This window comes from Epinephelus moara, chromosome 5, assembly GCF_006386435.1.
Source record: "Epinephelus moara isolate mb chromosome 5, YSFRI_EMoa_1.0, whole genome shotgun sequence".
In the NCBI taxonomy this organism is placed as follows: Eukaryota; Metazoa; Chordata; class Actinopteri; order Perciformes; family Serranidae; genus Epinephelus; species Epinephelus moara.
In genome coordinates this window covers 42,357,532-42,374,235 of record NC_065510.1, presented here as the reverse complement: position 1 = coordinate 42,374,235, position 16,704 = coordinate 42,357,532, and the positions used below count along the sequence as shown (strand labels likewise).

At 40.7% G+C, this 16,704-nt stretch overlaps 1 protein-coding gene across 1 annotated transcript in view; it reads left to right on the top strand.

The window, feature by feature from the left end:
• The window catches only part of si:dkey-237i9.1 (SEC14-like protein 1), a 46,888-nt gene that overhangs the window by 14,329 nt on the left and 15,855 nt on the right, over nucleotides 1-16,704 (top strand). The window contains exon 3 of the mRNA XM_050043606.1: nucleotides 16,478-16,627. Within this exon, the coding sequence (XP_049899563.1) occupies nucleotides 16,478-16,627 (150 nt within the window). The remainder of the gene's footprint in view (nucleotides 1-16,477; nucleotides 16,628-16,704) is intronic.

Here is a 16,704-nt window from a genome sequence, read left to right as displayed (position 1 = left end):
CGCTCCCTTTTCAAATGCTCCTTCTGTACACATTCATTCAAAAGGTGCCACACGTTATAATGAAACCAGTCTTGTTGACAAACCTAGTGGTTCAAACCGAGATCCTACTGCCATTGTTCGGGCCCTCAAAATTGTGGGATAGTAAGGATAATGAACACAACTTTGAATCCTTATGATAAATCAATGCTAAGTTAATCACTGGTCAGTATTGACTTATCACAAATGTATTAAAGGGATATTTCGGATTTTTGGAAGTGGGACCTGTATGGGATACTTATCCATAGTCAGTGTATTACATACAGCAGATGTCAGTCAGCACGCCTCCAGTTTGGAGAAGCTAACATGGAAGCTAAACAATGTACTGCTGTGGACGGGGCAACAACAGAGCCACCTAAAAAAATCCCACCTACAAAAATCTATCAGTTTAAATGTACACTATTTAAGAGTATTTTCATTGCTTTACATTTCAGTCAAACAGCCTGTTTCAACGAGGAACCTGATAACGGCTTCAGTACCTCATCTTGGTTGCTTTCGTCAAAGCCACCAGACTCCATTGACAAAAACAGTAATTTTAGCTTGCTGAATGCAGGACCTGCTAGTCTACCGCAGCTTCAATTAGTTATTTAGTTTCTGTTATTGTGTGATTTAAGTAGATTCGAACAAACCCCTTTAAATACCAAAGTCACACATAAACACCTTAAAGGTAGGGTCTGGAGGATTTTCCAGTTGCTGTTTGTAAACACACAATCAAATTCGGCCCCTCCTGTCAGGCTCAACTCTCCCGGGTGTACGGAGCCCGGAGGTATGGAAGAAGGCTTCACAGAAGAGGTTCGGGCAAGGCTCGCGCTGGTGCACGCTCAGACAAGCTCGGGCACGGCACCTGTGCTCTCTCATTGGCTGGGGAAATCTCCGCCCAGAAGTGGTCCGAGCGCACAAAAACATCAAAATACAGTTAAAGGGCAGGAGCTCTGCAAACAGAGTCACCACCACACATGAGTAGAAGCCCATAGGTGATGATTAAGCAGGATTTCATTTGTATATGTCTATATTTTGTTTTGTTTGAAAATCCTCCAGATCCTACCTTTAATTAAGGTAGTGATAGACCAGCAGCTTCTGTGTGTCTGACTTTGAAGAGAATTATATAAGGGCTTCATTTTCCAGTTTGAAATCACTGTCTGACAGTAAGGTAAAGCAGTGAAAAGATTCTCAATATAGCGCTCACTGAAACTGACACTAATTTTTTTAGGTGGGACTTTTCAGGTGGCTGAAATACGTTTTGTTGCTGACCCCTCCACAGCAGTACATTACTTAGCTTCCATGTCAGACTCCAGCCTGCTTCTTTAAACTGGGGGTGCGCTTACTGACATCTACAGTATGTAATACACTGACTATGGAAAAGAACCTCATACAACCCCACTTGAAAAAATCTGAACTGTAAGTGCTACTATAGGTGACAATGAACAAATTCGCATCTACTTTGTGTCCTAAAATAAATTGCTCAGAATTTTGTTATCTTCATATGAATCTCATTTGGTCATTTGTTCAATGATGACAGGTGGAGCGAGAGCAGACATTTCAGTGAAGGTGTTTAAAAAAAATTATTTTATTTGTGCTGCTGAAATAGCTTATGTCAGTTGTTAAAATAAATCTTTAAAAGTTTTAAAATTTGCATCCCTACACAACATATGCTGAAGTATAACAAGGACTGATATTTGTTGTTACCGAGACGCTTCTCCCGTAACTGTCCTAATTAAGTCAATGAAATGTCAGTAAAGAAAATGAAATCCATTCATAGCACTTGTAATTCATGTACAAAAGCTTTCTTTCTTCTTGGGTTTACAGTTACACCGAGGACAAGACATTTTATTTCCCTGATCATCACTAGTATCCTGATAAACCAGTATAGCCTGTCTTGATTATTTCAGATAGAAGAAACCGGGGATTTTCGAGCTGCCTGCTCAGTAATTTTCCTCTTGCTCTCCCTCCATCCTCATCAATGACCTAGTTTGGAGTTTAAAGCTACGCTCTTGGAAATGAAAACCAGGAGGAATTTTCCTCTCCATATGCTGTTATTTATGCCTTGTTCCCTGTAACCTATTCACCTCAAATTATGTACAGAGATGCCAGCAAGGCCTTTTGCGTCAGGGCTGTTATGTTCAGAAGCAGGCTGGGTGTTTGTGACTACCTTTCTCATGAGTGAACATGACATCTGTCGCTCTGCCAGTGATACAAGATGATCACTTGTCTGTAGGTCTAATAGTCTCTAAAATGTTCTTGTGATCCCGATCGTCCGCCATGTAGCATCCTAACAGCCTCTTTGCGAGCAACATGACTCATGTACATGGCAGACAATGCCTCAAAAGAAAAAATATGTGACTGGGCTAGTGTGTGATCTCAACCCTTGTGATGACATTCCCAATCGGTCAAGACCCGGGGTTGCCTGAGGTGGTGGGTGAGAACTCATAATGATTTTTGCCATCCAACATTGGCTAAATGACGTCACACCCCGGCCAGCAGCACTCACTCAAAGCAGAGGTTGTTTGTATCTGACGTCAAGAGTAGTGCATATTTGTTATACAATGTGTATTGGGTCTTTTAAGAGGAAACATGGGCGACCAGCTTCAGAGAAAGCCTGTGGCAGTGCTCCTGATAATGTAGCCTATTGTTGGTTGTCTGACGGTAGGCCTCATTTATCAGTGTGACTGCATGCATGTGACCCGAAAAGATAGTGAAATGTTACAAGGGAAGTTTGAGTGTTTTAGGAAGCAGTTTCTGACATTTGCTGGTATCTCTTCTGTGCACTACATGTGTGTATACTACTGATTTATAACAGCGACCAAATGTGTAAGTCATTCTGAATCATTTGTATGTCCTAACACCATCAAAAGGCATAGTTTGTTCTGTATTCAAACAGTAAAAAGATTGAACCTCTGAACAGAACATGTCAAGTGTTTCTTATACAACTCTGTAGTTAGTCACTGTTTTTCTTGTAAATATCCTCTGAGTACTTAGGAAATGCAGCCAGGTTGTCTGCTGTGTCTCAGCTTTTCTGTGCTTTGTTTGCTGGTATGTTTTGACATCATCCCTGAGCTGTCCTAATCGAGTATCTTAATCTTAAAAGTGCCCCTCACCAAAATGTTCCCATTTCCCCAGCCACCAGAAAAGCCAGCTGATAAAAATAGCAGAGGCCAACCTCTGGGCGGCTGTTGTCTCTATTACACAACCATTTTCATAAGCTCCAGAGATGTGACACTGCCACCGAGGAAGGTGGAAGTGTTCTCCAGTCAGTTTTGCTCCCGGAACAGTGTTTTTTTCCCCCCTTGTCTGTGTGGGCTCATTTATGCTCAATGTTAGGTACAGAGACGAAGACAAACTTACTTTTTGATCATTTCGTCCGTATTTATGCATGTTTTCTGAAAGCTTACAGATACAGACAAAATGTAGCAGCGCCACAAGAGATTATGGAGGCAGTGTAGCATAGTTCAGGCAAAATGCAACTGCAGGAGATGACAAAGAAATTTAAGTATTGGCAAATGGAATGAATCGGTGATACAGTGAAAAAAGTAATCCGTCTACATGTGACAATGTATTTCATAGCCTCAGTGATCGCGGTCTACAACATTGCCTCCCTTAAAAGGCACATTGTTACGACCTCCTCCACCGTCACCATATCTGTTGTCGTCAGAAACCTTTGACTCTGCCCTCTAGTGCCATCTATTGGCTGTATCTATGCCGATATAAAATATACATGGAAGTATGAGGGCAGTGTCGTTTAGAAGGTTTGAAAGTGATTCTTTCACCTGAGCCTCCCTCGGAATATGGTGAGTAGATAACGGCTGAATTTTCATTTTTGGGTGCACTATCCCTTTAAGACCTGAATTCAGTTAATTTCCTATGGATATGTATCCACCACTGTATTATTTCTTTTTAGTGTTCACGTTACTTTGACATGCTGCAGTGTCACCGTAGGATGAATGACTTGATGCCAGACAAGAATGGGGATTCAGTGAGGTGACATTAGCAATGTTAATCTTCTCAGCCTTCATGCAGTCATCGTATTGCATATTATTGTGTTTTTTCAGGCGGTGTATCAAGTAAGTTGTGTTGCTTTGCGGTGCAGACACTAGTCTCAAGCACTGCTTGGATATGCTTTGTTCTCTCCTGATGATTTTTGTTTTGCCTGTCTGCAGTTGCAACTTTCAGCAAAGTTTTTGCAGGCTGCTGCAATAGGGTGAATGCGTAGTGGACAGCTCTTCAAAAATGGCGGCTGGCCAGTAGTTTAGGAAGCGCTTGATTTCATATGCAGCAGAGGTGCCTTTTAAACGTTAATATCACAGTCGATCATGTTCATTTAATTGTGGGAAGCCAAAGTGGTGATCGTGATTAATATTTGATTAATTGTGCAGCCCTACCCTTGTGAAATAGAAACTGAGAAGCCCTGTTTGTTTGTGGCAGTTTGTTTTTGGTTGTGTAACTGAAGTTCATGTGAAGACGCCATAAATCTAGAAATACCATAACATGTTAGTTCATGTCTCCTGCAACTTGTGGCTCCCTCTAGTTCCTGTGAACAGCTGTAAGTTGTTGGAACCATTGCATCAGAGCTGTTATGTTACATCAGCTTTGCCTTTGGTGGAGGGTGTTTTCTGGCTTTTCACCCAATCATGTACAACTATTTTGTGGAACCATATTGCAATACATCCCTTCTATAACCACAGTCACGTTATTTTTCATGCCACCTCAATGTGCAGTGACAGAATGCTTAATGGGCGTATCTGCAGTAATTGTAAAACAGTATTGTTTTACATATTGCACTTCTTCTTTGCTGTAAATGTCAATTCCTTTACCTGGTATTCCTGTTTTTATAGTCACTTTGTTGTGTTTTTGGCTAGCAATATGATTTGGCACCATTGTTACCAAAAGCTGTTTCTGTCCATATACTGTATTTGATGAGTAGATTGATACTGCTACTTGATACCAGAGGTTCACAGCCATTTTGGCTCCCCCTAAAAGCAAAACCAGGTCAACTTCTGACAAATCTAGTGCAAATACCTGCACATGCTTATTTTTGTTTGTTATGAATGTTACTAAAGTAACTCAAGCATGTGGCCTGGTTTTCTTAAATTGTGCCGACTTTTGGGTCGGGCCATTTAATGATACCTTGAGACAAAAGGCTATTTATCTCACAGTACCTTGATACTGTATCTCTGGGTTTATAGGATCATTGTAGACAATGTTGCAAACCAATAAGCACTACTGTTTTATGGCAAGATTGGAGTTTTAAATTATTTTTGCACCATTGTGATTAGCAATGTAACGATCCATCAGTCTGCATAGATTTATCAATTCAATGATCAAAGATCCAGTAGCATCGATGCAAAGTGAAAACATCGATCCATATCATCATCTTTAAGTTGCTCCTTTATTTTTGAAAGTCTGTCACTATCAAACAGCAGCAGGCAGATAACAAGCAGGCAAGAGAAGGACGATGAGGATTACTTTATTTACTCTGGAATAAATGAGCAGTGTGAAAATATTTTCGATTTTGGAGAAAATACAGTTCAACAGATAAAGCACATGGTGTATGTGAACGCTCCAGTAACTTCTTGCTACAGCAACATCAGCTGTTCTGTTTCAACAATGTTCGGGTGAAAAAAACGTGCACGCAGGCTGAAATTCAACCGAGCTGTACTGTCGGGAGGTGCAGTGACTTAAACCGGTGGTAAGTAAGTTATGGGTAGAGGAAAAAAAAGTTTGCAAGCTGCTAGGCTAATTTATGCAATGTAAATATGCTTAACAATTGGATTGTCACTAAACCCTAGCTGTTATTACTGAGCTGAATTTGATACTTTTGTTAACGATCTTGTTGTTAATCCATATTTTATGGCTGTTTGGAGAAGTTTACCTTCAGGGCTTTAAACTAGACAGGTTTGGCTGTAACAACTGCTTCTGCAGTGGATAGTTAACATACACCTATAACTATAAAATGAATGGATGGTTTTACTAATAACAGTTAGCAAGCTTTAGACTCAAAAATGGGGAAAAAAATTTGCAGTGCCGCTCAAAGGCTACCTGCACCTTTAAACCCAGTTCAGACCGAAGATTTGTGATGAGACAAAACTGTTTTAAAACTTGCAGAGAAGAGTTGCAGCAGTGTGAACTGGCCCATCTGAGCTTGGCTCAAGCTGCCTGATGGTGTCACCTGCAACTCAGCTGGTCAAATCGCCAGCAACTAGTTTTTAAAACATAAAACTGATCACCTGTATCAACAGCCAGTCGGCTTCCAGTGAAGTCCGCTGGTTGAGTCAAAATGACCGCAGATGGCGTGTTCACCTGCTGCAGCATGTGCTCCATCCCCACTGAGTCCTCTGTTTCCGTCCTCACGCTGTGCCGGTGTTGGACGGTGGGACGCTGCTGCTGCTGCCCCAATCCCAAAGATATTCACTTTACAGTGATATAAACAAGGTTTGGCATTTCTTCTAGAAAAAGGTCTTAAACAAGTATTTGATGATCAGTATAGTTTCAGATTAATTCTCTCTCTGTCAGCTAATCAATGAATTGACTTATCTGCTCAGCCTTTACTTGATCTGCTAAAGGTCAAGTTGATTGCTGCAGAGGTGCCACACTCAAACTTAAAAAAAACAAAAAAACTTGGTATTTCCTTGTGAGCTCTTTTTCCTGTATTTGTTTGGATGACTCTTGCAGCTATATTTAAGTTGTTTTTTTAATGCCATAAGTTCAAGCCAGATAATGGCTGGGCTGCCTGCCAGCACTCTTGTTTTCTTGCCCAGTAGTGCGTTATGCACGTATGCATGCGCTGCTCAGTCCTTTTGTAGTTTTAAAATGTATTATGTGTCCCCTCGGAACTCCCGGATTTCCTGAATCTCCCTTCCTGAACAAAATGGACCTGTTTTCCATACCCATGCCCTTAGCCACATTGTTTGCTGTCCAAAGGGAAAATGTTTTCTGTGGATGCAGGAAGGAATTAAGTGACCATGTATTGTTTTTTTTATTTTCTCTCATGCGCTCCTGGAAAGCACATCAAATCTCAAGCAGAATTCCAGGAGCCATTAGTCATGGCTTGGTCAGTTGAGGTGTGTCCAAACATATCCCATCACCATGGACACTGGAGGATGATGTTCGTGCAGTCTTTCTTACACATTCCCAGCAGTTTCAGCTAGTCTGGAAACCTGGATAGGTTTTGTTTTGTCATACCTCTTGTACCATCTTCGTGTGCTGAAGCATTCCAGGAAAGAGTTGAGGCTAAGAACAAATGCATATTTACTGTGGTGGAGTTTGTTTACCATGTCTGTTTGTCATCATCATTTATGCTCTCTCCCTGTCCCAAAAATTGACATCAGTGCAGGTGAATGTTTGTCATTTAACTGCTGCTTTGGCTGCTTATTGACAACTAAAACAAAAATCAGGTTTGGATGATCTGAAAAGAGCATTGCAGGTGTGAAACATACAGAATGTTGTTGTGTAGCTATTAGGGCTGTCAACGAATATTCTAAATTCGAATTTAAATTTGAAAAAAAAATGGACATTCAAATGTGAAAATTGATATTCGATTGTGGAGAAAAAAAAAACACCACCGCAGCTGTCCTCTTTGCGAGTGGGCGTTGGCCTGGGCCGCTGCACTGAACGCACTGCATAAGGCCACACCGCCGCCCGCGGAGGTGCTGCGAGCGCAGCGCACCGAAATTCTCACACAAGCCGGAGCCCTTCCGTTCACATCAGACGTGCATTTCTCCACGCTGGTCGACAAGCGGTTCTGCTCCCAGCTGTTGTCTTTGTCACCCGGCTTGACACATTCGCTCGCGGCTCGCGCAGAAAATAAACCAGAGCCGGCCACGGAGCTGCCGGTGTCGATGACACAATCGGTTAACATGGACACCGAAAGGAAACTGGCTTAGCTTCGAGGCGCTTCGAGGCTATTCACAGCGCTTCCGCGAGCGGTGTGGCCTGACGGGTCAGAGAGGGGGGGCGAGCGAGAGGTCCGCGGACGGAATGTTATAGATAATTGTTTTATGTGTTTTAATGTGTAGGTATGTAAATGTTTTCAAAGATGTTTATGTTGAAATAAAAATACCTACAAGGAGTTATGTTTCCTTGTATTAATACATAAAGTATGTTTCCTTGTATTAGTTTGCCCTCTTGTGGACATAATGCGGAAAATTTTTTTTTGAATGGTTCAAACCTATGAGTTATTTTTAGAAGGAATATTCGAACGTCATTTTTGAGCAATTTTGACAGCCCTAGTAGCTATAGCTTTTTGTTTATTTTTAGCACACAGCTGGCAGTGTTATGTGATGACAGATCCATCATGTGTCATTCAGTTTAATAGATTCATAAGGCTGTATCCCATCTGCCAAGTTATCAGCACCATTGATCTCTCTTAAGCTGAAAACATGCTTCTGCAGCACGGTGCATTAAATGACACGCATGAAGTGCCATCTGTAGCACACACGAAATGTGTTGCACTGCAGCACCTCAACAGAAGTTCACACAAAGTAATTACTAGTTTTACCAAAAGATCTGTACTTATTTCAACTCTACATTAGCTTAAAATCATGTGTGGACACCCACTAATTAAGCTCGATATTTACCTGAAGAGCCGATCTCCAGAGCTGTGGCTTGCCAGACAATATCTTTTTGGCTGTTGTCTTTATAATGACAGAATTGTGGGTGATATAGCTCGGGATATTTCTCGACCTCAACAACAAGTCTCTCCTCATCCATTCTTGGACCACATATGAAAGAAAGCAACAGAGTTCTCTTTTTGCAACCATGGTGAGAAGAGGAGTTGAGCTGCTATAGGAGCAGAGAAAAAGAGCTGCTACGGGAGTCGGTATGTACAAGCAGAGAGTGAGTAGGGGAAAAATGTATTTAATTCAGGGGGTGATGAGGCCGGAAGTAGGACAGTGGCGCAAAGTGCCTGTTTGGGGTTGTACATAGAAAATAATAAATGCATATTTTTTTGACGTGCGCCATTCAGCACTGGTGTGTTTTGGCTGTTATAGTGGGGAGGAAAGGCAAATAATGAAAAGATGTCTTCATCTAATACTTATGTAGGGCTCTATGAAATGCAATGTCATTTTTTCCAGATTCAGTTTTTCCCCCTCTAAATTCCTTGTTTACTGTTTCCTTTTTCCTGAGTCCCGTGTTTTACAGTTTATTCACATTTAAATAAATAAAATTTCAACAATTATACGGCCCCACACCGTTTGCCAACATCGAAATGTTTTCTTTTTGAGTGATTCACTGGATAAATGCCAAATGACCTGAGTTTGACTATGTTGTATGTATGACTGTGTGTATTGTGAGTCATGTCTTCTGAGCACGTCACAACATGTCATGTGACTGAAGGAGGGTTTTACAGATGAGATGAATGTAGAGTAGATCCTGTTGTGCTGACACATCCTGGATGAATTTTAGCATTGAGGTGTGTTTACTAAAGTAAGTCCTTGTGTAAATACTTGTTGTGCAAGTATACTATATTTACCTTGTAGGTCAAAGAGTCAAAGGGCCAGGAAATGAATTTAAAACACTAGCTGACACACAGTGGAGTTATTGGATTAATTCAGTGATTGATGTGACAAAATGAGTAGGATGGAGTAGTATAAGTTAGTAGAGTTAGTTAGATAGAACTATTCAATTATAGCAGTTCACTGTCATTATTATTAGTATCATGTAGTGCAGGGGTCATCAATTACATTTGTCCAAGGGCCAGATTTGTTCTAAGCTGACATTGGGGGGCTGGACTTTTAAAAGAATAAAAATAAATAGAAAAACAATGAAATGTTCAATGAAAGTTAGAAGTTTGTCCCCATTCTTGCATTAAGATATTTGAATAGATCATGACTGTATATAAAGATGGACGACATGACAGCTCCCCAAAGTGAAGCCAAAACATCTCCATCGCTCCTGGTGGCTGGCTCCGGTACAGGTCATAAACCCCGCCCCCTCCATATTAGTGGGCCAAACTAAATGATGAAAGTGCATGGCAAATGAATTTGTCTCAAAAATGGTTTCTGTCATTTTAGTTAGTTCTTATCACACTGATATTTGTGCAAGTGTTTTTTTCTGGTACGTTTGGTTTTAATTAGTTATTTGATGCTATATGAAGTGGATTTGACATCATGATTGACAGCTGTGTGTGCCAACTGGTGTGCTTGTGATCAATGGTGTTGCTTGCGGTTGGTCAAACAGGTGTATAGCCGAGAACTCAATTCCGCAGCGATCAGACTCTGGCTATAAATGATGTCAACAGAGATATTTTGGCTTCTTATTTGTACAGTGAGAGGAAGTGGAGATGTGTTGTCTATCTTTATATACCGTCTATAGGGTGGATCCATACCTTTCAATCCCTCCACTTCACAGAGAAGACTGGGACTGGGAAAGAGAAGGTGGAAGGTGGACTATTGCAAGCAATATTTCTGTGAGTTAGGCTGTTAAAAACGTACTCACAACACTGCTTTGTCACTTTTAGTCGTATCACTACTACTCATTAGGGCTGCAGCTATCGATTTTTTTAGTAAAAGAGTATTCCATTGATTTTTCTGGAGATTAATCGAGTAATTGGATAAGAAATACTGCGTGATTTCATTTAATTACTTTAGCTTTATTTAAGGGCAATAGTAATATATAAAAGAGAAAATAATAAGCATCTCTGAAATGAGAGAATTGAGCAATACATGTGTTCTTGCTCAGTTGAACATGGTGGAACCCTCTGCAAAAGCTGTCCAAAGTGTGACTTAAGAGTATAATAAAAAAAAAAATTATTTATGTATTACTTGGCCTTCATAAATATCATACTTTTAAGTTCCCATGATTGGCTGGTTAAGACTCATTCACTGTGGTCAAGGGGTGCCTTACACCTGCTGACCCTACTTACTGCAACCCAAGTTAATATAGGCTACCTGCTGTATTCGATTTGTGCATTTAGGCTCTATTTTCTACTTTGTGTGTATGTGTGTCTGAGAGTGACCAAGGGGATGCACTAACATAATAACATGAATGAAGGCAAGGCTTTAATAAATTGACTATTGTATTTAATTATCCGTGAGTTGCTATTTTCTTTATTAAAACTTGGCTAATATACATGATATATCGGCAGGTAACATTAGCCACCGTATTGATTTCTCATATTAATCAGCCATTATAATACATGTACGTTCTTAACATTTATTATGAATCTCAGCTGTGACATTAATTCTCCTTGTTGCGTCGGGTCTGCTCAGCGAACTCCATGCATACACTTGAGGTTTTCTACTTAGATATATATCCTTTATTTAACCAGGTAAAAGCCTCATTGAGATTGCAGATGTTGTAGCATTGAGGACGTGCTACTGAGGTATGCAAACTCTGTTTTGCAATACACACTAAGCTGTTTTCTTTTTGTTTAACTTGTAATGATCCCACACCTTTGACACTTTCTGTCATTTTCTTTGGCATCTCTCTCGCTCTTTTCTTGTCCCTCTTCCTCCATTGTTTTGCAGTTTGCGCTTCACATCCACGTTACTGCTGTTCAGGCTATCAACAGTGAAAGTACCATAATCGCGTTGTGCAACTTAAACAACCATCCATGTGAAACACAGCGCACTGTACAGATGTACTGGATAGTGGAGGGCTTTTTTTCCTTCTCACATTTTCTGAATTGATTGATATTCCATGGGCCAGATGGGAAGCTTTGGTCAGCTGTATGTGACCTACAATCGTAAGTGTATCATACACTTACGATTGTAAGTTAATCAGATGATCAGATTTGACCACATTGGGTTTTTGTGTATTTTAAAATGCCAACAGTGTAGCCGAGCAGCATGCCCTTACATTCCCTCATTGAGGAATAATAACATGACCTTCCTGTTTCCTGTTTTTAATACTATAACAGCTGGGTTATTTTCAGTGTACAAGGGGCAGCAGCTAAAAGTTTTTTTTTTCATTAAGCAGAACAAGGCTCTAATATTTGTTCCTGTTAGTGGTTTTCTTTCTCAGGTAAAGTAAACCCTATATTTTTTTAATAGTAGGTAAGCCTGTTGTTTATGACTGCCCATGGCAATTGTGGTTGAGTTTATTGTTGACGTATGGTTGTTTTTAATGGGTGAAACTGATGTTTACAGTCAGTGCTGTTGTGCTGACGGCAGTACAAAGCCTGCAACCAGTGTTCCAGAGCATCAGGGCTGAAAAACAGAGCTCAGCATTCACTCAGTCAGGGGACAGTGGGCAGCTGAGTGGCTCAGTAACCCTGGCAGCGGTATGCCAGGAGCGGCTGAACCCTACTGACTGCCTACTCGCACACAAAACAACAACTGACGCTGCTGCTGATCAACATACTAAACAGGCTAAGGCCTTGATCACACAGAAAGTGTTTTAGCAGCTGGAGGCAGCTTTTTGTAATTGTTTTTAATGGGAAAGAAGCTTTTTGCTTGCTGTTACTACGTTTCTACGCACCTTGCGTTTCTGCGCTCTAGGCGCCTGGTGTTTTTGCTTGAGTGCTCTGAAAATCAGTTGAAAAAACTTCAACTTAGAGCAGAAAGGCGCCCCACGTCACCTCTGTCATTGGATGATTTGAGAGATGGGCCTTCTGTGGTGGTCACGACAAGAAGTTTACAGTTGGTAAACGTTGGAGGAGAAACTGGTGGTAGCAGCTGCTGGATACCCAGAGCTATACAACTTTACAAACAACAGTTACCACGATCTCAATAGAAAACATCAGGCGTGGAAGCATTTAAGTGCAGAACCTGAAATGGCCATCATGGAGGCAAAGCTCCTGGACCAACTGGTGGTACTTCCCCAGGATCCACCCTTTTTTTTTAGGGTCTCCGGTATCCACACAGATCTCTGTTTACCTGTGTCCATTTTAGTGATAAGCTACTAATTACTGTGAGATAAATAAAATAAATAGAGATTGGTCACACAGTAAGGTTAGGGTAAGGAGATGGCGTGGTTGCCTAGTGTTGTTTTACGAGGGGCATTCAATTTTTTTTTAAAAAAAAATAGCCCCTCAGGTTTTGTAGCCTGCAAAACGCTTTCTGTGTGATCGGGCCTAAACCTACCCTTTGTTTCATTATTTGGACATGCTCAGAGCAAGATAATTTTGTTTGAACTAATCAAAAAGATAAAACCTGTATATTGACAGCCCCATTGATACAAGTGGTTAGTTAGTGGTAGTTCAGATATCTAACATCAGTTTTTGTTCAGTTAGGTTGAATTTTAAGCTCCATCTTCTGTCACAGTGATTTCTGTTATCATGGTTTTCACAGTTGCTAAAAGACATTGGTTGTCCTGTGTGCCACAGAACACAGCTCCTTTATCAGCAGGACTCAGCTGACTCTAACTCAGCAGACCCCCAAAAGTCTTTGCCTTTTAGTCTGTCCCGACTCTTGTCTCTACCTCATAGTTCCCTGCAAATTGGACCAAAACCTACTCAGTTCAAAGGGAACTGTGAACTATGTGTGGAAGAACTAAACAACAGTTCATCAGTTCTGCAGAAGCAGCAGCAGGATTACCCATCATCAGTCATTGCGCCAGGCTGGAGCGCCAAAAACAAACAATGGAGTTCACAAAGCGTTAATTTTGTGCACCATTCATAATTAGACTTGCAATGATTACAATTTTTTGGGCCGATCCCGATTTCCGATTTGCAGAGTGTTTGGACGGCCGATTTATCAAACCACTTTACAGCACACAAGATTGCAATATTTTCTATCTTCTATCTCCGCAGTTAAGTTTAACATGGACAATTAACAACTTTCTCCTTCTCTCTTTTGATGTGTGTGCTTGAATGATTAAGGTGAGAAGCCATATCTGTAAGAATTGAGTGTAAAGCTATTTTTCCTTTTGTTTATTTCAGAACCACACACATAGGCTACACACTTGTTGTAAACCTCCTGCATTGAAAATTAAAGTATCCTCTCGACCCTGAATCTCTAGCCGGAATCATTTACTCCATAGTTGTCCTTCCCAAACCAGTGTGTCCCTGAGGTCCCCTTCCTCACATCGCCCGAGCCGTGAGTTGCACATGTGCGTGTGTGTGCGCTGCTGATGTCACAATCAGTCAATCATGCGGCGCACCAGGAATTTGAATCGGCACATTTTAGACTGACCGACCGGTTGCAGATCATGGCCGATCACGTGAAAACCGATTCCGAGCACTGCCGATTAATCGGTGCAAGCCTATTCATAATGATCAAGGATGACATCTTATAAATATTACATAGTCTGTAAATATTCGACATATAATATCACATGATAATGTGTAATCTGCATAATAGTAATCTCTTTAGAAAACTACATCGTACGTCTTGTAAATTAATAATGGTTAAAGTGCACTGTGGAAACAGTAAACAGCTTTGGTTTCTGGGTATGTCCTCGATGATGAAGTGGTAGATTGGCACTGCCACATTCCCCACATTCTTGATGTCTGTCTTTGCTTCCCTGTTCCTTTTTTTAACCACCATTGTTCTCACACGTGCACTCATAGATATATTCGTTCATTAATATCCTGGATACCTAAGTTTCAGAATTGAGAGTTATTAAAAATGAGGAAATATCCTGTTGGTTTTTGCAGTAAGGATACATGACGCAAGAGTCTCAGACCAGCTCAGTGTTATGATTAACTTGGCCGTCTCCAGCACACAATATCATGACCATCACTCAGTGTGCTGTTGACTTTTCAGTCTAGTTTGGTGTTTAGAGACTTTCCAGTTTTACAACCACGCCAATCAGATCTGAGATGGAAGGACGATAAACACAAGGAAGGAATGGCTGCTGCTGCTGCTACACATTGTGTCAGCCAAGCCCTGTTGCATAACAGCTGGCTCGCCTCTGCACAAAAGCTGAGTTTGCCCGTGTTTTGCATTTAGGAGGACACATATTTTGGAAACGCGGTGTGACCTTGGGCACAGTGGCTCTTATTGTGTACTGAGGCCTCTTTTGTAAAAGAATTAAAAAGTGCTTTATTTGAGTCTGGGCCATTCTTTGCTGAGGCTTGAGTTACCACGTTTGGGACCATGCAAAGTTGAAGGAGCTTTGGCCTCTCACTTGTTTACTGCAATCAACTGTTCTCTGCCCACCTATTCAGATTCTTCAGCCCTTCTTGGCTCAGTACCTGCATTGTTACAGAATACGTGAATTTTTTTTTTTAATTACTTTTATGTAAGCTGGCATTCCAAGATTTGTAGCTGTGTGGTATTTTTGTAAGATTAATTTATCCTTTGTCTTTCAAGTATATTTATTAAAATCAACATCAGCATAGCTTTTTTTTTTAAATAAGATCTTTTCCAGCTGTTGTCCCAGAGCAGTACACAAGAACATAATGTTTAGGAAGCAGCTTAAAAAAGTTAACTCCCTGTATAAATTCCTTAAATTTGAAAGTGTATAGTTTTAACGCTGAAATAAGACATGAGCAGTCGTATGTTTGTTACCAGCCAAATAGTCTGGTTTTCAGCCAAGCTGTTAAGGTTTGTTGTGTAGGAATGAAGGGGATATATCAGCAAAATGGAATATAATGCAATAAGTATAGTAGGTTTTCTTAAGTGTATATTACCTGAAAATAAGAATGGCAGTGTTTTGATAACATAGGGAGCCCAAACCAAACACTGGCGGTCCATTCACATTTTTGCGCTGATGAGCAGCATTGGAAAAACAATGATTTTTAACGTGAAATTGTTTTATTCTGTGTTTGTACCGGTTTAAATTAGCTGGTTGGTTTGTTTTGGAGAGGAAGATACCTCTGTCTCTCAGTAAAAACCTCCTGAACGTCTGGATCTAAAGTTATTTGAGAAAAAAAGCACACATTAGCAGTTGCTAGACTAATGGCCCGGCTCTGACATGCCAAACAGCATCAGAGGAACACTGATTTATAACTGCTTTATTCAGTGTTTTTGCTAGTTTTTTGCGAGTCTGTTTTGGAGAGGAAGAGACCCTTGTTGATAATTCAGCTTCTGGAAAAAAAACCCTCTTAAGATAATAAGGTAAACACACATTCATTTATCAGATAAAAAATGTAAGCATACATTGCAGGCACTGAGCGAGTGGCCTGTCTGCAATGTGTTAAACTGCGTAGAAGTTAAGTGAAACCCTGATTTGTAACGTGAAACTGCTTTTTTCAGTGTTTTTACTGGTTTAACTCACCTGGTCTGTTTGTTTTGAGGAAGAGACTTCTGCGGATATTTCAGCCCGTGATTAAAAACCTCCTGAACCATAAACACTGAAGGAATCCTAATCTAGAGAAGTTTCAGTTGGTTGCAATCTGCAGTCCTCACCACTAGATGCCACTAAATCTCCTTAAATATTTTACACTGCTCCTTTAAGTTAAAAAAAAAACTTGCTTTGCTGGTAATATTTTGTAAGCTACTGTGAACCTATTTTCTTTTCCTCCTACTTCATTCACAAGGTTGAAACTTAAAAGAGGTCTTTCCAGATTAAAAAAAAACACAGCGTTAGCTTACAGTTCTGTTCCCCCTCCTTATTTCAGGCCTATGAGCGCCGGTTCCCTACCTGTCACCTAATTCCCATGTTTGTGGCGAGCGACGTGGTAGAAGAGGAGACCAATGAAGACGGTTCCATCAACAGGGTTGAGCGACGCTGTGCCCTGGATGTTGACGCCCCGCGCCTGCTCAAAAGGGTATGTTGCAGACCAGATTGTCAGCTTATGTGCATCTAAAGCAGTGCATTGTGGTTATTGTGATTTTCTACCAACTC